The 23,724-nt window shown below is 40.9% G+C and overlaps 1 protein-coding gene across 1 annotated transcript in view; it reads left to right on the top strand.

Moving 5' to 3' along the window:
- The window catches only part of COL4A4 (collagen type IV alpha 4 chain), a 67,608-nt gene that overhangs the window by 13,994 nt on the left and 29,890 nt on the right, over positions 1-23,724 (top strand). The window contains exons 9-23 of the mRNA XM_019668062.1: positions 266-355; positions 1,348-1,511; positions 4,435-4,507; positions 5,497-5,603; positions 7,702-7,885; positions 9,275-9,343; positions 11,103-11,207; positions 11,846-12,064; positions 14,295-14,456; positions 15,575-15,745; positions 16,513-16,656; positions 18,542-18,649; positions 19,571-19,752; positions 20,625-20,688; positions 23,292-23,366. Of these exons, the coding sequence (XP_019523607.1) occupies positions 266-355; positions 1,348-1,511; positions 4,435-4,507; positions 5,497-5,603; positions 7,702-7,885; positions 9,275-9,343; positions 11,103-11,207; positions 11,846-12,064; positions 14,295-14,456; positions 15,575-15,745; positions 16,513-16,656; positions 18,542-18,649; positions 19,571-19,752; positions 20,625-20,688; positions 23,292-23,366 (1,917 nt within the window). The remainder of the gene's footprint in view (positions 1-265; positions 356-1,347; positions 1,512-4,434; positions 4,508-5,496; positions 5,604-7,701; positions 7,886-9,274; positions 9,344-11,102; positions 11,208-11,845; positions 12,065-14,294; positions 14,457-15,574; positions 15,746-16,512; positions 16,657-18,541; positions 18,650-19,570; positions 19,753-20,624; positions 20,689-23,291; positions 23,367-23,724) is intronic.

The raw sequence follows: 23,724 nt of genomic DNA, 5'->3' as shown, positions 1-23,724 counted from the left end.
TCCATTATCTTCTCTGCAACCCACTTAATTAGGGCTGAGATTAGGGATGGCCTTATAAGGATTATGACAGCAGAAGCATGCTGTGACAATTGTACAGTCTATTTGTATATCTAGTCTTAGAGAGAAAGAATCAGAGGAAGAGAATAGAAGAAAGAATGGTGCTGAGGGAAAGACATGAGTGCAAGAGACACTTCTACTTGTTCTGTAGGAGACATTCACAAAAATGATGTGATTCTCTCTGCCCACCCCCTTTCCCACTGTGAAGTTTTGTATTGTAGTGCTGGGCATCCTGGATCACAAGGAGTAAAAGGCAAAATGGGTCCTCCAGGAAGAAGGGGCTCAAAAGGAGAAAAAGGCAAGTATGCACCAAAGGTAGAACTCCTAGAAGACAACAACATATGCAGGCTTGGGGACATTTATGAAATGTATAATGTGGCATTTTGTTTAGATTTGTTACTTATCTTAGTTATCTCTTATGAGCACTCCACTTCCTATGTGCTTCTGATGTGATTAGAACTTGCCAAAAAGTCAAACCTCATGTCTTAGAGCATAAAGGAGAAACTGACCTGCCATGAAATTTGCTCCAAAGTAGTGACTCTTTTCACAAGATCCTCTTGATTCCTTAAAAGAAGCAGAGATGGGACATTATTGATCTTTACTTCCGTTTCTCTTTGTGGGTCCCATATTTCCCAAACTCATCAAATGCCTGTGACTCTATGTTTCTTCACCCTAAATTTTTTGGTGCCTTTTTGACCAACTGTGCCAGGTGGGCGTGAGAGCTAAGGAGTTTCACTATCCTTAGAGACATTTTTTAAGACTTAAAGTTCTAATGATTAGAAAGTACATTATAGTGAATTATCAATGGTAATACTCGATGTGGTCAATAATCCCTCTTCACCTATTATTTGTTTCCTTAGATGATCAGGGTTTATACTCTAACCACTTTTGTGGTTTTTTTCCCCCTGTTTTTTTAGCAGGAATTAACTAGGAGACTTTTCTAGTAGGAACCAAATAAGAGACTTCTAAACTTTTAAAAATAAGAAGCTTTCTTATTCTTAAAGTTTCTTCAGTAGAATTGAACATCAGCTTTTCCTCTAGAATTTGTCAGGATGAGCTTATTAGTACTCTAAATACCCCATTTGTCTAGAAACAATACATCCATCCCATCTAGACCAGGCCTAGGTACCCCTATGCCATGCACCTACATCACACGTTGTCAGTTGTCTGCAATAAGAATTGTGCACATCAGACCCTTTTGGTTTTTATTTTCACTATTGGTTTTGTGTAGTAAAACTTTCATTGGAATTTTATTCTGGAAATATGACAAAGCTGCCTTTTATCCTCTAGGAAACGCGGGGCTCTGTGCCTGCAAGCCCTGTCCCGTGGGCTCACCAGGCCCTCCAGGACTTCCCGGGAGGCCGGGTAGTAAGGGAGACTTGGGGCCCCCCGGATGGCCTGGAGAAAAAGGTCACCCAGGCCCTCCTGGTGCTGAAGGATCCGCAGGGCCACCAGTGAGTAATTCTTACCAGTAACAAGCTTTCTAGTTAAAAGAGACAGAGAGAGACTTCAATTAGACCTCTTTCTAATTTATAGTTTGATATATAGTTTGTTTGGAATCCATAAATATATTGACCAAAAATCACCTCTATTCATCCATTCATTTATTTATTCATTCTTTCATCCATTTGACTCATATTTATTGAGCACCTGCTGTGTTCCAGGTGCTATTCCAGGTGCTGGGGATACAGCAGGGGTCAGAACAGTCTCTGCCCTCCGGGTGCCTCCACTCTGTTGGGAGGACATACACCATGTATCAGATAGATGAGTAAATATACGTATGGTGGATGGCAATAAAGGCTATCCCATTTCATGTGGCTTGAATGGAGACAGTGAGGGGCAGAGCAAGAGAAGATGAAGTCAAAGAAATAGCGGGCGGTCAGGAGGGGTTCCTAAGCATGGGCTTTAGAGGTGGGTGGATTTGAGTTTTTACTCTGGATGACATAGAGCAGCCAGTGGGGAGTTTTTAGAAAAGAAAGACATAATCTGACATTTGTTTGAAAGGGATCACTCTGGCAGCTCTGTTAAAAATAGACCATAGAGGACAAGGGAAGAGGTAGATTGCTGCAGTAGTCTTGGTGAAATATTGATAGCAAATGGATTATCATGGTAGTGCAGGGTGTGGTGGGAAGTGGTCAGATTCTGGATAAATTTTGAAGCTAGAGCTAGCAGATTGGCATTTAGACTGGGCATGGGCTATGAGGAGATATGAAGGATGGAGCTCAAGATGGATAATACAATGTGCGGAGCAGGCATGGGGTGGGGAAAGAAAGCTGTATCACTGGGGGCATTTTAAGTTTAAGATGCCTGTTAGACAAACAAGCGGAGATGCCGAGTAGGCAAGGGGGAGGACGTTTAAGTTAGGGATTCAGATGGGAAGTAGAGGGTGGAGATGTAAATATTGGTTTTGTCAGAATTTACGTGGTATTTAGTGCCAGGGAGGGGATGAGATCTATCTCAAAATGGCTCTCATTTGCTGACCATTACAAGTGACTCAGGTTGAAGCACAGCCTTTTAGCTGTGGCTCAGAATAAAATCATTGCCCCTAGGGCACGCCTCTGGGAGCTGGAGATAGCCCTCCTGTCCCCTTCCTATTAAAGAGGCTTAATCCTGGGGTGACCTGGAGCCTAACCATCACGTTGGAGACACAGAGTATACTACAAATTGCTCTAGTGTTCTGCAGATGTAGACATTTAACAAACTGCTCAGACTCTCAGGGCATACCCATTGTTCCAGGGTATCAAGGTCTTATTTATTAAGCATGCCGCTGGTATTCTCTTTCTGGAGAGAAATTGGTTCACATGCTATGTGAATAGTTTTCAGTCTCCAGAGTCTATCCATCAGAAGAAATTTTCATTATATGTCTTGGACTGTATGCCATCCACACGTACTATATGCCATCCACTTTGGGTCTGTCTCATTGTCCCTTATGACTTGGCTTATAACAGTAAAAATAAGAATGTAAGCAACATTCAACCCATATTAGCACTTTATTATTGCTAAGGTTCTTTTCCTATCTAATTTGGCTCTTTCTACTAAGGGATTTGTTTGACTCATCTTTTTGATGCCTCATAGACATTGTTACACACAGTGTTAGTGTAACACTCTAGTTAGTGCTATACTAACTAGAGTGATGTTCTTGGGGGTATTGAGTAGTGTGTGTGTGGATGTATTTTCTGTACATTAAATGGCTCCAACCATTTTGCCCATTTGAGTTTTTAGGCCTATTGTGTATGTTTTTTGGGGCTTCTTTTCATTCTTACTGCTACCATTGTGCTTATCTTTCTGGCCCCTTCTCGCGCATATGGTTCACTGCATATAAATTAGTAATGGCCAGTTCAAGAGATAACTTAGCTGGTTTGAACACGTTGTGAGGTTGTATGAAAATAAGGCAAGCTGGCATGTGTGTGTGTGTGCAAAGCAAATGGTCAGCTCAGTCATGTTTACCTTCCAAATTCTTGCCTGTGTTTCTTGGTTATTGAGATCACTAGATAAGTAAACATAAGCTATGTTTAGTGTTTCTATAACTGTGTGTGCTGTAATGCTTGGCCACTGTAGTATACCAACAGTAGGCTTTCAGGGTTTTGACATGGTGTGGTATTCAATACTATGTAACACTTATAAAAACACGATCCAAATAGTCCAGTCTCAGAACAATTTGGGGTCAAAAGATGATGTGCAGATCAATCAGAATTAGTTGTTCACTTGCTATACAGAAGAAATAGACTGACTACAGCAAAGTATACTCCTTTCTCTTGCTCATTAACTTCCTTCAGTATCAGTCTCTTTCATCAGTCTCATCCCTCAATGTCTACCTTCAGCTAAAGTGGCAGCTCTTATGAATAACCTACTCCCCTCTTTCCACCCAGTTCTACTTTACAAAGCCCAAGATTGTTTAAAAAAAGGTATTTTGATTATAAATTTTTATAATCAAAATTTTTATTATATGTATATTTTATTATATTTATAAAAATATTTACAATCAAAATATTTATCATAAAATCAATATTTTATGACTCACAAGAAGTTGCACAGTCATACAGAGAGCTCCCATGTACCCTTCATCCAGATTCCCCCAATGATATCTTACATAGTCCTAGTACATTGTCAAAACCAGGAAATTGATATTGGTGAATTTCTATTGACTCAGGTACAGACCATATTTAGATTCCATCAGTTTTTACATGCAGCTCAAGAGCCTCAATTTTGTAAGGTAGGACCCACCTTGGAAGGCAGGAAAGACAATGAGACCAAGCATGCCAACCTTGAACCCAGAACGGTTGATTAGATGGAAAGAAGAGATTAGGTATACATGAATATAGATAACTTTTGACCTGTCACAATTAAACTGATCCGTTGCTATTATTTTTCATCCAGGGAAAACCTGGTGCCCCAGGACGACCCGGCAACAAAGGAGAAAAGGGTGACACGGTTGTATCAAGAGTTAAAGGTGAGTCTAATCAATCACTTAGCTCCCTGCCTTTTTATGAATAATATATGATCCATCCCCTTGCATCAATTTCTCCTGTGATCACAGATCAATTCTATAACAATATTTAGGCTTATTGAGATCGCTGAAAAAAATACTCCCTGTCCTTCACCGAGTCTTGTGAATGTTGAGCCTCAAATCCTCTGTCTCTTATTTGAAAACATAAATGCTCCTTCAGTCACAGTTTCAAATCTTTATTGTTGTGAACTTGGGTTTGAAAGAAGACCTTCTTGAACTTGCCTAGTATTTATCCACTACATTATAGTAGCCTGTATTAATGAAGATTATTTTGGTTGTACATGACAGAAATCCAGCTTGAAGTAGCTTAAGGGGGAAAAAAGTAATTTGTTGGCTTGCTTAAACAAAATTTGAAAGGTTAGATTGCAAGGTTTGTACGGGACAACTGCATAGGAGTCTCTCCCTGCATCTTGTATCTTTCATTTTGCCATCTGCATATTTTCTCCAAGATTAGCTTTTCTCTGAGCTGTGAGTCCTTGCCCCAGGGAGCTACAAGTTCTTACAATCAGGTATAAAAGAGAGCTCTATCTTTTCATCTCCAGTTAGAAAAAAAAAATTCAGGAAGGATTGGACTGGACTGGGCCAAGTGCCCAACCATGGACCATCTCCTCTTTCACTTTGACTTTGAGATGGTGTACCATGTTTGACATCACACAAGCGGGGGAAGATGCTGTTATGACTGGCACCTCCAAATACAGCCTCTTTGTCAGAATGGGAAAGGGAACATTTCCCAAATAAGAGTCTCAGTGTGTTTGGCAATTGTCATTCTCCCCTCTGACTTTTACACAGTTGTCTTTGTGTGACTTGGTCAACTGAGACACTCAGAGGAATCTCTACCAGCCCACATAGAGTCAAGGTCATGCCTTTGTCTTTATCCTCTACTTCACCCACTGCTGATAAGGGCTTGAATATCTTTTGGCTTTTGTTCCCAGGGCGCAAAGGAGAAAGAGGTCCTGATGGCCCCCAAGGATTTCCAGGGCAGCCAGGACAAGATGGTTGGGATGGACATGCTGGAGAAACAGGGGATCCAGGACTGCCAGTATGTATAATTCTTCTCCTGCTGTAGAATTTCACTTTCTTACATGGTCACAAAACATCTGTTTTCCTCGTCTCAATTTAAAAAGCTACAACTCGACAAAGTGTTAACAGGCTATAAATCAGAGCCACCTTTGATTCTCTGCCACAGAAAGATGGTTGTTATAAAAAGTATGGCATAATGGAAGATGGTCTAAAATCTTGGGTGGCAGTTCAGTCATAGCAAGACTTTCTGAGTCTAGTCTTTGTATCTTTCTTGTGGTGGTTATTTCCTTCTGGATCCCTTGTACCTGCAAAGCTTCCATCTGAGGTCTGTTCACTTGACTCTGTAGGGTGGAAGATAGAGCACAGGTTCTGATAATTATCTTCAGTCCTGTTCTCTGGTGAAGAATCACATGAGGGAAGTAGCAAGCAAAAATTGATGAACTGAATCGACATATTAGCTGATGGAAAATTTCATTGGTAAATGATATTTCTGTGTTTTTTTTAACGTGTTTTGGGTGGAGGTCATGTAGATAATGAAGGTCATAAGAAAAGACTATGAGACATGATTCAATGCTTAGGAACTTAAAATATCTTGGGTATATGAGGTGTTTCAGAATGCGCACAATGTCACAGAAACTGACCTAGATGTTTACTCATAATAGTAGTCTTCTGAAGAGCAATTACCTTTCCAGTTTTACAGTAAGGAAATGGAGGCTTAGGGCATGTTACATCTATCTCTCTCTCAAGTAGGCTAAACAGGAGTGAAAACCCCAGTCTGCCATATTCCAAAGCATATGGTACTTCCACCAGACTGTGCTGCCTGCCACTGGGAGTGTTGTATTAGGGAAGAACCATGTTCTGGTTTTATAGGAACTCATTCAGACAGAATATATGTGAATAAGAGACAAGCCTGGAAATCAGGCTAGATGGTGTTTAGAGCTTTCTGGTCGTTAGGGTGGTATCAGGTTTGTGGATGACCGTCTCTGCTCTAGACTTGGTAATCCTTGTTTAATTCATTCTTCCACTTGAGAAACTAGTTAGAAACCAATGTCACTGGGTGGCAGTTGTCATCGTGTACTAACCTAATTGTGAAAAACTAAAGTATATTTACAGATCAAATTGGGAGAGGCATTTCTATAACACCTCCAGTGGGAGGCGTCTTGCTAGATTCACTGAAACAAACCAGACTCACAAGGCTATTCTGCATCACATTTGGGGCCAGGCTATTCAGAAGGATAGAAGACAGGACCCTCAACTTGCCAGTGAGACAACATCAGGCATTTCTCATGTGTGAGGGTCCTTGTAGCTGGTCATTCAGTTGGGGTGAAGGAGATGAGATCCTCATCTGGCAGATGTGTGAGATTCCTGACTTGAAAGCCTCACCCCCCACAAGAGCTGTTATCTCCACAGCACAGCCTGTGGGGACCCTACAAGGAACTTGGCAATTACAGGAGCCACCACTCAAGGAAGCTTCAACAGGGGCTCCACACAGGTCTTTATGGTTCTCCCAGACCAGATGCAAATTTTGCAACCTGGTTTGATTTTTACTGTAAGTAATGTTGCCCAGTAATATAGTTGGCTTGCAATTTTTATGAAGTTTCCAGAGAAATAGAACTAGAAAGTTAACCAAAGTTCAAATTCTTATGCAGGAGGAGAAAGGATTTGTCAGCCCTTTGTCCACAGACATAGAGAGTGATGGAGTCCATCCGTGTATCTTCTCATAAGAATGCAGGAAAACAATTTCAAGTGCATATGAACTTACTCAATTTGCACGCCCACTACCTCTGTTAATTTACTTATTTCTATATTTTAATATATTTAATAATAAAGAATGGTTCTACATGACATTTATTACTTTGTTTTTAAGACATCACAACCACATAACTTTCTGTATTTGAGATATAACACACACACCCTACTCACATATATATGTAAATACGTATGTAAAATATTAAGAAGAAGCTAAGTTAATCATGTTAAATTACATTTGCTATTGAGTCACTGTCTCCTGGAATTATGAGCTTTCTCCACGTGTTTCATTAGCCTGTGACAATGACTGCTTTGAGTTCATGGACTTTCAAAGATCAGTAACTGACTCACGATGCGAACATTCCCAGGGGGATCATGAAGACGCAATCCCAGGTGATCGAGGATTTCCTGGACCGCCAGGCCCCCCTGGCAGAGAAGGACCCACGGGGCCTCCAGGACTGGGACTTCCTGGCCCACTGGGACAAAGGGGGCCTCCAGGATCTCCGGGCTGCCCAGGAAAGAGGGGCCCTGATGGCGTGAAGGGTCAGGAAGGTAATTTTGAATGTTTCACGTGACAGAATGTCAGGTGACAGCATGGAAGCTGGGGAAAGTTATTATAGCTATGGCAGAACTGCAAAATAAAATTCCATCAAGCTGCTGTTCAAACGTTGAATATTGTCAAACAAATAAAAGCATTGCAGCACAACCAATATTGAAAACATCCTTGAAGTGCTAAGATGTCTTTGTTGCTTTATTTGTCTGACTTACCAAAGTTGCTTTTCCTTCATTACTCAGTATCAACTTACACAATCTGACTATGTTAAAATTACATATATACATGTATTCAAGATATTTTTTACAATCGTTTGAGATAATGCAATGTATTTTAATTTAAAAAACACTAGTATTTCTTTAAAAAAATACATCATTGTCCTAAAAAAACTCATTTGTAAGCATCCTAGGGAGAAAAAAGAAGGGGTTTTAAATATATTTGAGAGTTTTGTGAATTTCAAACAATAAAATAACCTACAGTATGATAGCTGCAAACATTTTAAAAAGTTGGAAAAATATGTATTTAAGGGTTTTTCTTTTGTAATATGAGCACATGCCTATAACTTGGGCTACTACATTGTGAATTAGGAAATTTCAGATGAAAATAATATCTTTGGTTCTTGCTTTGACAACATAGAAAGACAAATACCTTGGAATTCGATAAGGTTTAAAATCATAGTCTGGGACCCATCAAAATCTAACATTTTTATTCATCTCATATGTTTTTGATTTGAGAGCATATGAGATAGTACATTATGAGATATTATTTCTATTATAAAAGAGGAACATTCCCTTTTAAAGGAGATGGGAACTCAGATGCACAAGCTTGGAGTCTCATTTTCCTCATTAATTAAAATGAGGGATGACAATATCCACATTGCAGAGTCATTAGAAAACCAAACGACAATATATTTGAAGCACCTGACCCATGGCAGGCGCTCAGTAAATAAGAGCTGTTATTAATATCTTTCCCAGCCTCTTCATTTGCACAATTTCCCCACATCCAAACTAGGAGCCAAATCTTCTGAGCTCACCGTGGGTGCTTCCTGCTGTTTCATGATTTATCAAAGCTTCTGGTTCCATTGTATTCAACATCCATGGGCCTATCCATCCATTACTTATTCTAGGTTATTAAAAATGATACTTCTTGGAACCATTATTTTTCCTAGTCCCTTCTGTTTATAACTGCTCTGATGGTTGAAACCCAGATTTTAGAACATATTTTCTAGAAATTTGGAGTAATAGTAGATCAAGTGATCTGTGATACTTTCAAATCTTCTTTTCCTTTGAATTGCACATACTCTATAAAAAATATCTTGATAGAATTGTCATTGAGATTTACAGTGTTATCAAATATGTGAATGCGATGATTTTTTTTTTCTATTCCAGGTGATACGATTTCTTGTAATGTCTCCTACCCTGGGAGGCCAGGCCCTCCAGGTTTTGATGGACCTCCAGGTATGATCAATGAGAAGTTACTGTCTTACACAGTCCCCAGAGAAAAAGACCTGGCCAGATAGATAAACCAAAAGCAAATTCACAGGCAAAGAGTTAGGGTAGTTCTAAAGTTATTGAAAGGTTTTGAGGGACTACGGGAATACAGCATTTGTAGTAATTCACATTGGGTCTCTAGTCTACTGGTTTGGGCACACTCTGGCTGGGTTTTTCTTCTCTGTGTGACAAATTTACCTTGACTTGATAACATATTTGTTAAAATGTCTCCTTTGAGAGTTTTAAAATTCATCTCCCTTCTTGCCCTGTGTCCCGAGAGTGGAAAGTGACCATTTGCTTATTGTAATAAAATTTATTCTGCTTTCCAAGAGACACAACCTTCTGACCAGAAACAGTGTGAAAAGTGCTCACATATGTACATCCCTGGTTGCACGTTCATGGAACCACTTCATTTGAATCAATCACTTGTTTCTAACTAAATTAAATCCCAAATCTATATAAAGGTTTTGCTTAATTCTTTTTTGTTTATTCAGGTTTCAATTAAATTTCCCAGCTGAGTACTAGCATGACCACCTTTCTTGTACTATATAACTACAAAAAGAAGTTAAAGGTTGGATGATGAATGACTCTCTATTACCCTCTATAGCCATTAGCTTTTGTCACAATAATGTTGTATAACAATCCCAAAATCTCAGTGGGCTACAACAACAAATATTTCTTTTCTCTATTATGGGTCTGTAGGTTGGTTGGGGTTCAGGTGATCTAAAATGGCCTCTGTTGGCTTGGTCCCTGGCTCCTGTCCACGTTCAGGTCTGCAACACACATCTCATTGAGGGGCCATTGAGTGCTCTTTTCATATGATTGCAGAGCTGCAAGAGGGCAGCCCAGCTTCATGGACACAGTTCACACCTTTCATTGCTTCATGGTTGTTAATGTCCCATTAGCCAAAGTCAGTCACATGACCAAGCCTCAGCTCAAAGTGTGGGAACTACATTCCACCCATCACAAGGCAAGGATGAAGGTGAAGGTGTGGAAGTATAATTCTACATCAGTGGAGTGAACCATTGCTTGTTGACTGGTTGAATGTTCATTTGCACATTTCCTGGTACCTTATTATGGATGGATATAAAACGTTTATGATTAGTTTCGGCAGCTTTAAGCCCTCAATGGAAGTAATCACTGGAGCTTTAAGTTGGCAGTTGTACCTCCTTTGAAGTCCATGATTTGTAAGTTTTTTTTTGTTTGTTTGTTTTTGGCTGAGACAGCTCTTAGTAGGAAATCACAGAAGATTTTAAAAACAAAACCAAACCCTCATTTCCTTCCACAAGTGCTTTTTGCCTATACTTTATTTAAGGGCAAATGCAGTAAGATGCAGATAAGTAGATTTTGACTTTTACTCCAGTGCTTTTTCATCAGGCCAAACACTGGCCACCACCTTTGACAAGGACAGGCTATGCTCACGTATTTGTGTTGAGACCTAGCAGGGGAAGGTCCCAAAAGGTTCATCTGAATGGTAGTGTATGTCCCAAAGGTTTTCAGGAACCTTTGACAGCATGACTTCTTAGACAGTAACACAGTCACGCCCTGTGAAATGTATTTGGAGCACATCACTCATAAAATGGCTACGAAAAGCAGGCTAGGCTGTATCTTTACTTCCGTAAAGTAGACATACTCTTTTAAGTAGGTTTTCTTTTAATCACATGATTTTGTTCTCATTTGATTTGTGTTTTATTGAGTCTGTCTGTGTTTTATTGTTATTGTGTAGGTCCAAAGGGATTTCCAGGCCCTCCAGGTCCTCCGGGGCTGTGTTTTGATGGACAAAAAGGTCGGCGTGGCAAACCAGGAATATCAAAAATACCTGGTCCACCTGGTGAGTGACGTGTGTTTCATGTAGGGATGTCATATTCCTGTAAAACTAGAGGCTCTTAGTAAGAAAATGGCCCAGAGACCCCTGGGTAATGGGGGAATGCTTTTACATTTAAGCTCTTAGTTGTATTTCAAGTACTTTTAGGTTATGATAATTTTGGAAGGTTTCGGGACTTCCTCCACCTGAAGCATGAGTTATAGGCTACTACTTGTGTGTTGTGTTGTAAAAATGCTCAGTCCAGACAGTCTGCCAGACAATGCAAGCAATGAAGGAAACATCGTTGGCGTTTAGGAAATATAAAATTACAATTTATTTCCCCACAAAAGGTGGCAAAAAAACCCCATTACTCTTAGGAGGTTACTCTTAATTTTAGTGAGTACCTCTGTATTTTTTTTTTTTTTAGCTGAGCCATCCTGCCACCTGTTGGCAGCTCAGCGGCAGCTCAGCTCGGGCCGGACTCCAACCGCTGTTGCTCAGAGCTCAAACTCTTGAGCGAGCTCTTAACCAACTGAGCCACTCGGCCGGTCCTCCCTCTGTATTTTTTAACAATGTGTTTTTATCAAAGCAGTATATATAGTCTTATATGTGTATTGGTTCTGTATTTCTACATTTAACAATTGAAACAATTTTTTGTTCAATAGGTTTTCGTGGTGACATGGGAGATCCAGGTTTTGAAGGTGAAAAGGGGTCCTCTCCTGTTGGGCCCCCAGGCCCTCCTGGTTCACCTGGAAGAAATGGTCAGAAAGGAATACCTGGGGACCCTGCTTATGGCCACCCAGGACCCCCGGGAAAGAGGGGTCCTCCAGGAGTGCCAGGGTTGAAAGGATCCCGAGGTGACCCAGGATATCCAGGGGCTGCAGGTATGCGGGCTGCATTGTCCTTGTGGTCCATAAAACCAGCTCAGCTTGGAACAAGTCACCGAAGAGTGTTTAAACTATGTTGCCTTAGAAATCTGGAATGTAAAACTTTCACGCAGGCATCTTCCCTCATGTATAGACACTGGTTGCTTTTCACATAACCTGCATCCCCAGTGTTGGTTTGCATTGCATTGATTGTTTTCAAGTCCAGAGCATCTCACTGTGGCTTAGTCGACTGAGTTTGATTCAGCAGCTACTGGACGCCTGCCTGCTTGGGACTCAGGACAGTATGTTAGTGCTGAGGACCAGGGGCCATGTATGTAACCCGCCCACTGCCATTGCCAAGTTGAAGGAGGACAAGGCAGCCTGAGTGAGATAGACCAGCTCCGAGGGGTGGACCGGTGTGGGCTGGAGTTCAGGGAGAGCTCCCTGGGAGAGCAGGCATGAGCTGAGCCCCGACAGACAAGCTGTATTATTTGGGCAGGTGACAGGGGGGAGGGGCTTGCATTCCAGCAGGGGTAGCAGGCGGGGCAGCGAAGAAACTCCAGATGGAGAGATGGCCCTGGCATGATTCACATCCTTTTCTGAAATCACTAAGAATTCTTGAGGACCCCCAGCAGAGATTTTCAGATTTTAATGGACTTAAAAATAACACTGGATGGGGTAGGGGCATCACTAAAATCAACATCTTTGGGGCCCAGTCTCAGGAATTCTGACTCATGCCATCAGAATTGCATGGGGCCCAGTAGTCCAGTCTGAACTTTAGCTTCTCAGACATTGGCAACTAAGAGTGGATCCCAGACCAGACGTTAACAAACACTGCTCTGATCTGTGGACAGGCCAGCACTTATTAGGTGCCCACGATAGTACAATAGTACAGGGCAAATGGCGGAGAGGGATTAAACCACATTCTCTGTCTTCGGGACGTTTGCTCGTAGTTTGTAAATCAAAATATTCATAGATGAAACCTCAATTCATTGGACAGTAACAAGATGACACATTCTATGATTCAATGAAAAGCATTTTGAACCGGTAATCCCACAGCCTCAGTTGTGAAAATCTACCTAAAGGAAGTGTTCAAAAGAAGATGAAGGTGAATATGAGAAAAACTCTTTTACAGTTGACCCTGGAAAAATGCAGAGGTTAGGGGATCTGACCCCCCCACTCCCAGCCCGCCGCACAGTCTAAAATCTGTGTGTTACTTTTGATTTTCCCAAAGCTCAACTGCTAATAGCCTACTATTGACCAGAAGCCTTGCCGATAACATAAACAGTCTATTAACAATATTTTGTACATTATGAGAATTGCATACTGTATTACAGAAAAGTAAGCTAGAGAACAGAACATGTTATTAAGAAAATCATGAGCAATAGAAAATACATTTATAGTACTGTTTGTGTTTACTGAAAAAAAAATCCATGTATAAGTGGACCCGCACAGTTCAAACCTGTGTTCTTCAAGGGTCAACTGTAGTATTATCTACAATAAAGGAATAAATGGAAACAATAAAGAGAGTTAAGTTACACACACACACACACACACACACACACACACACACACACACACACACACTCAAAGGAATAGTATTCAGCTATTAGCATTAAGGATTAAAATTTTATTTGTAAAGATTACAACAAAATGGAAAACATTTGCAGATTAGTGTGCATTGTGAAATAATCTAACAATTGAATGTTTATTGTGACAACTTTAAAAATGTAAACATATGAACCAAAATATCATGAAAACATGGAAAAACAAAGTAGATTTTTAGGTTAAGGTGGCGAGTAATGGGTGGGTATTTTTCTTTCTGAAGATAATGACACTGCCTTTCCAATAAATAGAAATTTCAGAGTTCAAATGATGAAATATCTTACAAAATGCAAACTCATGCAGCACAGACTGAGTTTGTAAGTGTTGTGGAGATTTGGTGTGAAGTCTGCTGCAATGTTAGAGGTTAATGAAAATCAGGAAGAACCACATGGGTTTTCACAAACAACTTCTTTGTTGTTTACTTAACCTTAGCAAGTTTAACCCTCTTAGCAATGCTTGATTTTCCCATTCATGTGGCGCTCCTGCTCTATGAAAAGAAAATCCATTCAGAGACTTAACTCATTTGAGCACTGAGCCAGCATCGAAATGTTGACTTTCGGTATTGATATGCCTGAACTCTTCGTTGTAGGCTATCTACATGATTTTATGCCATGAGCATCATGGATGAATTGTATCATTTCAGGGCCACCTGGCAAGCCCGGATCACCAGGTCTCAAAGGTCCCAAAGGCAGAGAGGGAAGTGCTGGGTTTCCAGGCATCCCAGGTCCACCTGGCCATTCCTGTGAAAGAGGTGCTCCCGGGTTACCAGGACAACCGGGACTCCCTGGGACTCCAGGCAGCCCAGGTAAGTGCCGGCAGGTGTCAAGAGCTGTGAAGAGTCTTGGGCTTTACCCAACTTACAAAGGAATTTGTTCGCCTGTTGCTCTTTCACTGATGCTGGCAGAAGCAAGACTCTTGGGTCAGAGACAAAGGACTTCATTATTCATGGCACAGCAAGTAGCATGAGCTTCACGTTGGCTTGTGTCATTTCCTCACATCATCCAGGTCTCTCAGGGGCAACATAAGAGGGGCTAAATAGATGTCACATGCACAATGGGTTGTAGTATCTGAGAGGAACACTTAGCCTGGGGAACCACCGCTTTACAATAACCTGCAAGACAGCCTGCTTTGTGTACAGGAGGAGGTGCTATATCATCTGCCAAGGTTGCTCGCTGCAAACATCACCCTGAGAAAGAGCCCAAGTGAAGAGCAGTCAGGACCTTGTATTCTTGGCATACCCAGCAAGACGTGTAGGAACTCGAAGAGACCCATGAAGGAGTGTCTCTCAATGCACGGTGCTAGGCAGCTATTTCCAATATGATCTTCATTTCACCATTCAGGTTGTCACCTGTTACATAAATCCTATTTCGTTTATCCAAATGCAAGAATATGCCCTCTTGAAGGATCAACACGAGATTGGGGCAAAACCTGCCACGATAGCTTTATTTCTAGCATCCATATAATACTAGATGATGTTGTTCTGGTTTCTACAATTCTCTCATCAAGGTTAGCAGCCTGACCAAAATTCACCTGGCCCTCAGCTTCTGGAAGCACCTGGAAAGTTTTCTTCTATTAGTTTTTTTCCCTAAGAGTAAATACAAATAACATTTTGCTTTTCACCCCTATCTATTTCTCATTTTTAAAAAAACTCTTTATACATTCATTCTTATTGAGAAATATTTGTTCAAGTAATAAACATTTTAAACATTTTCTGCCCTTCTTTTTATAGCAGCCAGAAAAAAAATGTATATATTTGTTGGACGATGGAGAGTTGCTACTATTATTTTAGCTGATAAATATTGTTTCACTTTTTCAAATCAGCCATAGATACACAATTGAAGCTACCATGAATAGCTTCTTCCTGCCCGTGTGTCAAGCCAGTTTTCAGTCTTCATACATTGCTGTCACTGTGCTTTGTCTCAGGTGCCCCAGGTCAGAAAGGACAGCAAGGAGATATGGGACCTCCTGGACCGGTTGGAATGAAGGGCCTCCCAGGAGTCCCAGGACGGCCAGGGCCAGATGGACTCCCAGGACTCCCAGGAATCCCAGGACCCTTTGGTGATGATGGACTACCTGGTCTTCCAGGCCCAAAGGGTGGGTAGCACTTTTCAATTATTTTCTTCATTTTATAAATTTGATACCCACTGCCAAGTGAAGCCTGTTAGGGATGACCACACTATAGAATGTTCTGCTATGTCAGCCTGACTTTGTCCTTCTCTTAGTGACTGACATCTCTCCTCTTCTTATCCCCTGTATTCATATTTCCAGAGGCAGAATGTTTTAGTGTAGGCAGATGGGAAAAGGGTAATGGGGGTGTTAGGTCCACAGAACTTACAGACACTTCTGCTCCTCAAACTGGGTAGAGCCAATACATTGTAGGGTCAGGGCTGACGTGCTTCCGCTTTGTGGTTTTTTTTTTTTTTTTTTTTTTTTTAGCTGAGCCATCCTGCTACCTGTTGGCAGCTCAGTGGCTGCTCAGCTCGGGCTGGACTCGAACCACTGTTGCTCAGAGCTCAAACTCTTGAGCGAGCTCTTAACCAACTGAGCCCGTGCTTCCGCTTTGGATGGACCCCCTCTCTCTCCGGCCTCCTCCCTCACACCCAGTTCTCTGAAACCATTATGGGATCAGGACTCAGAAACCTAAGCGTCTCCATTTTGAATCTGTGGGGTGGAAACCTGAGGACTGGGTGGGAGAACCCAGCTGTTACACACTGTGGGCTTCATAGTGGTTATTCACCTTCAATACAAATTCAGCTCCGGTGGCAGCGCACATCTCTACATAGACAGAAAGGCACACAGATCTAGGAACCACACTCGCCTTTAAAGTGACTCCCTAAAATTTCATGTTTTTATTTCATCAGGACCCCAGGGACTGCCTGGCCTCCCAGGTTTCCCAGGAGAGAGAGGAAAGCCCGGCCCCGAGGGACAGCCTGGCAGGAAGGGAGAAGCTGGAGAGAAGGGTTGGCCTGGCTTCCGGGGAGACCAGGGAATGCGAGGTGTCAAAGGTAAGTAAGTGCAGTTAACATTGCAGCAATGCAGCGTGGGTTTGCTTTTGGTATTTGACCAGAACCTATAAATGTGATCTCTAAACAACAAAATGTGTCTATCCTGCAGCTCGTGTTCCTCTTCCTTTTGGTTCTATAGTGTTTGTTTTAGAATTTTAAACAAAATGCATTTCTTTACTCCTCAATCTTATTACATAAAACTATGGTAAATGAATTGCTCTGTTAATAGAAGAAAATTACCAAGTGCATTGATATAAACATTGATTTGTAGTTACTGGGTTTCAGAGAGCCTTCTCACCTTTCGGGAAGTGGGTGCAGGTAGGACTCCTGGCTCTCAAATTCTGTTTCAATTTTTTTAGTGAAAAATACTAACCCTTTTGGTAAGAGCCAGATATAAATATTGCAGGCATTACAGATAGTACGGTCTCTGTTGCAACTATTCAACTTGGCTTGTGTAGCATAAAAGTAGCCAGAGACGGAAAAAAATGAGCATAGCTCTGTTCCAATAAAATTTTATTTATGGACACTGAAATTTGAACTTCATTTAATTTCACATGTCATAAAATATTTTTCTTGTTTTGAGTTTTTCTCCCAATGACTTAAAAGTGTAAAAACCACTCAGAGCTCGTGGATTGTACAACAGGCAGCAGGCAGGGTTTGGCCGTTGGGTTGTAGTTTGCCGACCTCTGAACTGGAATGAGTCTGCATTCATCAGGGCCCTGAGTTTAGTCTCCCCTAAGCTTCATTTAAACTAAGAATTTTCATTACTATAACAAATGGAAGTTTCCAGATGACTGGTTAAATGTTTTGTGCTCATCCCTGTTGAATATCTACTTTTACCTCTTAGCCATGAGCTACAAATGAGTGAGGGTAACATTTCACTTCCAGTGCTGAGAATGAATGCTTGTCAAGTTTTAGAAGCAAGGTTTCTGTCCTTAAAGTCCTTCGGGCAAATGGCCTCATGTTTAATTCAAACTGCTTTTACTTCTCAGTTGATTGATTCTATTATTTTTGTGTTTTACGAGTCTGTAAATTATTTATGCAGGATCAAGGAATTAAAGAGTCACTCCTTGCTAGATTAGATAGGTAATGTTTGCTGTGCTATTATGCTACTAAGCAATTATCTCACTAAAAAGAATAAAAAGGTAGGTTAATGCCAGTGATGTATGGATAAATAGTTCTCCAGAATAAAATCTAAAGTAAATGTCCTGATTTGTAGTGATCGCTGATCGCCATGGCATAAATATTCCCACCATGGTTGAGCTAAAGCTGCCGATTGTTCAACAACTGGCTTACAAAATCCTTGAATTGTTAATAATCAGCATTCACCAAGCTGGTAGGAGCCCACTCCAACATACTTTACAAGTAGGTGGCATTTACGAAAATCAGGCAGATACATCATGTACCTTTCCTACTTTTTGGAATTCTCTGTATTGAGAACTAAGTCGAGATAAGTGTCCATTTTTTTAAGGTAAGGAAAATGAGAGAGGGTGACTAGGAAGGGGAAGGTAGGGAACTGGAAACTATGAGGCGGGCAATTCAAATTTTATAGGATAAAAAGACGTATTTCACACCTGGAGCATTTCAAGCCTGTCTTTTGTCACTTAAGGCTCTGAGACCAGTTTGGTTGAATTGAATAAACATTCACCGAGCATCCACTGTACACCAGACAAGTTGGTGCTGGACAAGTTGGGAGAGGAAGTTAAAGGCATGGCCCTTCCTTTAGGAAACCAATCGGAAATGTTGATACCGAGCCATCTATAAACATAGACACAGTTTGCTAGATGAATGGGGACTTGCAAATAGGACATGAAGTGTCTGTGACGGAAGAATCATGTGTGTGGTGCTTCTGTTTGTTTTCCTCTTGCATAAATAACATCTAAAGGAGAGAGAGGACCCACAGGAGATGCAGGAGAAATAGCTCTAATTTCCAAAAAGGGGAAACCCGGAGAAACTGGACCTCCTGGAGATGACGGACTCCCAGGAAAAGAAGGTAAACACTTAAGTTTTTGTTATCATATCAAACAAGTTGACCTCTTTACAGATCACTCAAAGAAGCATGTATATTAGGCAACTTTCCCAGTCATGCCGAGATTATGACAGGTCATTTTTTAGATATAAATATACACTAATGAACTTATGGTACATTTTATTTACATTTATTTATTTATTTATTTATTTACTTATTGCTTTTCTACTAGAACTTAGCTGAAGTTCATATGTATTCATAGATTTGGATATTCCAAACGACGGTCACTCCTGAGATATACATACAATACTGGTTTCAGGTTTAAGTACTCCTGTTTTGGGTGGCTAGTGTTATAATGAATAGCATAAAGACTGCCCAAGTCATTCTGACCAACGCTTCTCCAGTTTCGATGTTCATATGCATCCTTTGGGGCTCTTGTTAAAATGCAGAGTGGGACTCGGCAGGGCTGGGGCAGGCCGGACTCTGCCTTTCTAACTAGCACTCTTTATGCCTGGACCGCTGGCCTCAGGAAGAGCACATATGCAGCATGGATTTTGACCTCCACATTTGTGTTCTGTTTCCCAAGTTCAGACTTAATCTGCATGAAGCCTGAGTTCTTATCTTAGCTCTCTCTTGAACCAGTTCTTAGGGGACACAGGTTTTAACTTCTCTGGGTAAGCTCTTCCTGATTTGTAAAATGTGTGTGTTGACATAAGTGACCCTGCTTGCTGGCTCCAATCAGATGGCCCTGAGTCTTCATGGGCAGCGTCTTTTACGGTCAAGTCACTGAAACCAGAAACCATCTATCAATAGATGCAGCCTAGCACAGGAATTAGGATTCCCAATACTTTTGGCTTCATCTCCTAAAAGTAAGAACAAGAGTCTCAACCTAACTATTGCCCAAGAGTTCCTCAGAGAGGTTTCTAACACTTCCAACCCCATCAGGTGATAAAGGCAATCCTGGGATGCCAGGGAGGAGAGGAGAACCGGGAAGACACGGGCCACCTGGATTTTACCGAGGAGAGCCTGGTGAAAAAGGGCGGCCAGGGCTTCCTGGACTCCCAGGCCCTCCAGGCTCACCAGGGCAGAGCGGGATCATTGGTTTTCCGGGATTTCCAGGTGACCAGGTAAGTGGCTGCTATCTTGGGAGGGAAGAAATAATAAAAACCTTCCACTCTCAGGATGCCCATAAGGAGACATAATTTGCCAGTGGACATCATTGCTCTTTCCCTGGCTTTTAGAATGTAAGGGGCTGGCCAAGGGAAGAATGGAGACTTCTGGAAAGCCATGATGTAACTAATTTCTGACCAGTGCTCATATACCTGGTTCCCGTGACATAGGTGACCGAGTTACTTACTACCCCCAACCTAGTTTAAACAGCTCCATAGGGGCTTGCCTCATGACTGCTAGCTTACCAGAAAAAAGAGTCACCTGAAAAATGACCCAAATTCTGGTTTCTAAGCCTTCCTATCAATTGCAGATGTCACAGATTTTGCTGTAAATACCTTTGATTTTTACAATCATGAATAAAATACCCCTTGAGAAACCAGGAGATACGAAGAGGTACAATAAGTATAATAGCCTACATCACACTTCTGGAAAATGTATAACATAATTTGCTACCCATCTTTTGGAATAAAATAGACTTCTTAAGTTTTTGGTATGAAATAACTTTTAATAGTAGTTTATTTTGTATCAACTTGTTCATTCAAAACTTAAAATTCAGGTTATATGATGCAATTGCTCCTTTGCAATCAAGTATGAAGAATTGGATGTTATCTTTTGGTTGGTACTGATACCTCTAATTCTGGAGGAATTTTATCAACTTTTAAAAACTAGACACATGTAGTAGTAAGCTTGCAATGCATTTCCAAATTTCTTTACCACTTCAGAGTATAAAAACCAAGTTGGTTATGGAAAATTATAACTGGATTAGATTATGTGTCATTTGTATTTGAAACCCAATTAAGGTCTTACTTCTGTCTCATTAAACTATCAGGGTGAGCCGGGGTCTCCAGGGCCTCCTGGATTTCCAGGAATTGATGGAATGAGAGGACCTAAAGGTATGGTTTGGACATACAGCAGTCAGCCATCCATCTCACAGACCTAGCTGTTTGTAACATTGTGAGCAAGCACCCTTTGCATGAAAAGCAATGCATATCAAAAGAACTGCAAGACCCAGGATTTTTTTTTTTTAGACTCTTCTAGATAGTTAAGCACTCAAGACCTAAATTGTCCGCATTTGTCATTCAGATCCGAGGGTACCAGATACAAAACAGCAAGTCTGCAGGGCACATCCGATCTTCCTCCTCAGAGGGAGTCCTTCCAGCTCTCCTTGTAGTGACTACAGCTCTGTAAGTGACAGGTCAGGTGAAGGAGAGCAGATCCCCATTGGTGGGCACTGGCCCCATGGGCTTAGAAGCCCCATTCTGGGTACTGTCCTCCTCAGCTTAGAAGCCCCATGCCCCACAGAAGCCAGTATCTCTTCTAAGGACTCCACACACATACAGCTTATAGGGTCCCAGTTACTAGAGTCGTGGCACATAGAGGCCAAAGCCATGACTTCCCAACACGTGTTAATTGTTCACTTAAGAATTCCTGGGCCACATGTAATTTACAATTGGGTTATTTTTACCACAAGCCACGGGTCAATGAATATGTTTTTTTCAAAGGGCCAGATTATATTATAAATATTTCCAGTTTGTGGTCTCTGTCACAACTACTCAGCTATAATACATGAATGAATGTACATGCAGCATGAAAGCAGCCATAGACAATATACAAACAAAGAGGCATGGTTATGTGCCAATAAAACTTTATTTACAAAACAGGCTGCAGGCCTTAGTTTGCCTGTGCCAAAAAACAATGTTGCCTTGTAACACAATCTACATTCTACCTTTAGCACATTTCCAAGAAACAGACATAGAAAGTTGACCCAATGTCAAAAGAAACAGAAATCAGGATATCTTAAATGGCAATGTTTGCATAACACCTTTAATATTTTTACAAGTTTTCTATACCATCGTGTTAATATTTTTCTTTAAATCTACTTCAAAATGATTCACCTTTTTTAACCTCACTATCTATGAATTCACAGGCTTGATGTGCAGTAGTATTTAATTTTAATACAGTTAAAGTAAATAACTTTAAAATGCAAAATACTAATTAATGAACCACCTAAAAAATCCTCTTCCTTACCCCCAATGATACCCGCTGTACCTTTTGAAAACTACTCTATAAATAATATGATAATTGCTGTAAGAAAAAAAACTGAACCGTGCACACATTAATTCAGAAAGAATAATCTAGATCTCTTCTTCCGAAAGGGTTACAAATACAGAAGTTTTTATATTTAATTTTGATATTTTATAGCTTCAGGGTTCCAAAATCACTGCTCTTCTACGTACCTCTAATTTATTAGAGTCCCTTTGCCTCTTTCAAAGTACAAACCTACCTCTTCTCACTTCCTTTATACTTGTATTAGGCCATATTTGCAAGGCACTGACATGCACTCAGGATACCTGGAGTGAAAGAGATCTTGTGGAGCCCCAAGAGAGGAGATATGGCTTTGCCAGACCATAAGGCCAATGAACCTAGCCCTTACGCAAGCCATGGCTTCTCTCTTGAGACTTCGCTGCCATTCTCCATGGTCTGTTTTTTACTTACTTGGCTACCAACTAGTTTCATCAATCTCTATTTAGTATCCTTTCTGGGTCCTTCCAGATATATTTGGACTGTGCTCCAACATGCTCCTACATTATAAGAATCTACATCATGACAATCCTTTTGTTTCCTGCCTCAAAAGCCAAGGCCTTCAGCTTCTCACTCTTTATTCCAACTTCTCAAGGAAAGACTTGCTGACTGGGGATGGGCCAGACTCCTCCCCTTCAAACAATTAGCCACAATTATGAGTAGGGTCAGGTGGAAGAGAGCCTTCAGCAAGGTGTGGGTGGGACTCCTTGGAAAGGGGTGTTGGTGGGCAGGTTCTAAAAAGCATGCCTTATTAGTTATCTTCATCTCTGTAACCACATCTGTTGTCTTGCCTTCCCTACCACACCATTTTGAGTCCTCCATTTATAACCGACTCCCAAGTACGCATATGACGTAAGTGTTCGTGCATTCTCAGCAGTGTGGGCAACTCTGTAGGACGGTGAGAGTCACTGCCTACAATGGCCTTTGAATGTGCCACCTCTTGTGAAATCATCAATAAAGTGTGCCTTTGTGATTTTGGTTTTGCAAGGACATTGAGCTGAGCTTCCTTGCAGATGGTGTGAAACGTGGCTGCAGCAGCTGAAACAGTGATAATTTCTTTTTGTTTCAAAAACACAATATAAGGATATAGTCACTCAATGCCAATTAATTTCTTAAATAGGTATCTAAATTTGAAGTTATTTAGGGAATTTGAAAATGTAAACTTATTAAGATCTATACTTTCCTATGATTGTTATCAACTATAAAATTATGTGTGTGTATATATTTAAATCACATCCTGCATCTATGTTTCCATTTGTTCTTATGTAGGAAAATAAAGCATTTTTTCAAAAATCTTCTCATGGAATACTTGAAGATAGGCTATAAAGACAGATATCATGAAAGTGATCGAGCCACTTGTATGAGAAAAAATTAAATTCTCTTAAATAATGTTAGTGCATTTTATTACTTACAGGAATCAAAGGTGACCCTGCAAGTCAGTTCAGCCCACCTGGTCCAAAGGGTGAGCCAGGTAGCCCTGGATGTCCAGGTATAGCTACATGTTTTTCTTATGAAAAAAAAAAGGAATAAGTTTTGTTTGAAATATAGAACAATTACTTTATCCTCTGATTCGGCAGTGATTATATCAGTATTTGATTCCCTCTTTGCCAATTAAGATACATATCAGAAGGATTGTGTAGAAACATAGCACGGCACACTGGCCTACGAGTAGGACACCAGGATGATACACCAGGATTCACATTTTTTTTTAAGATTTTTTTTTATTGGGGAATTAAGGGATGGGAACAGTGCTGGGGAATTGGGGAAGGGGAACAGACAAGTTGCTGTCTTTTTGTTCTTCAGTCTAGTTGTGGAGGATGTTGCTTCACTGGCCCAAGTTGGCACCA

Source organism: Hipposideros armiger, unplaced genomic scaffold (assembly GCF_001890085.2).
Source record: "Hipposideros armiger isolate ML-2016 unplaced genomic scaffold, ASM189008v1 scaffold_514, whole genome shotgun sequence".
Classification (NCBI taxonomy): Eukaryota; Metazoa; Chordata; class Mammalia; order Chiroptera; family Hipposideridae; genus Hipposideros; species Hipposideros armiger.
Note: the sequence above shows the minus strand (reverse complement) of the source record. Positions and strands in the feature narration are given on the sequence as shown.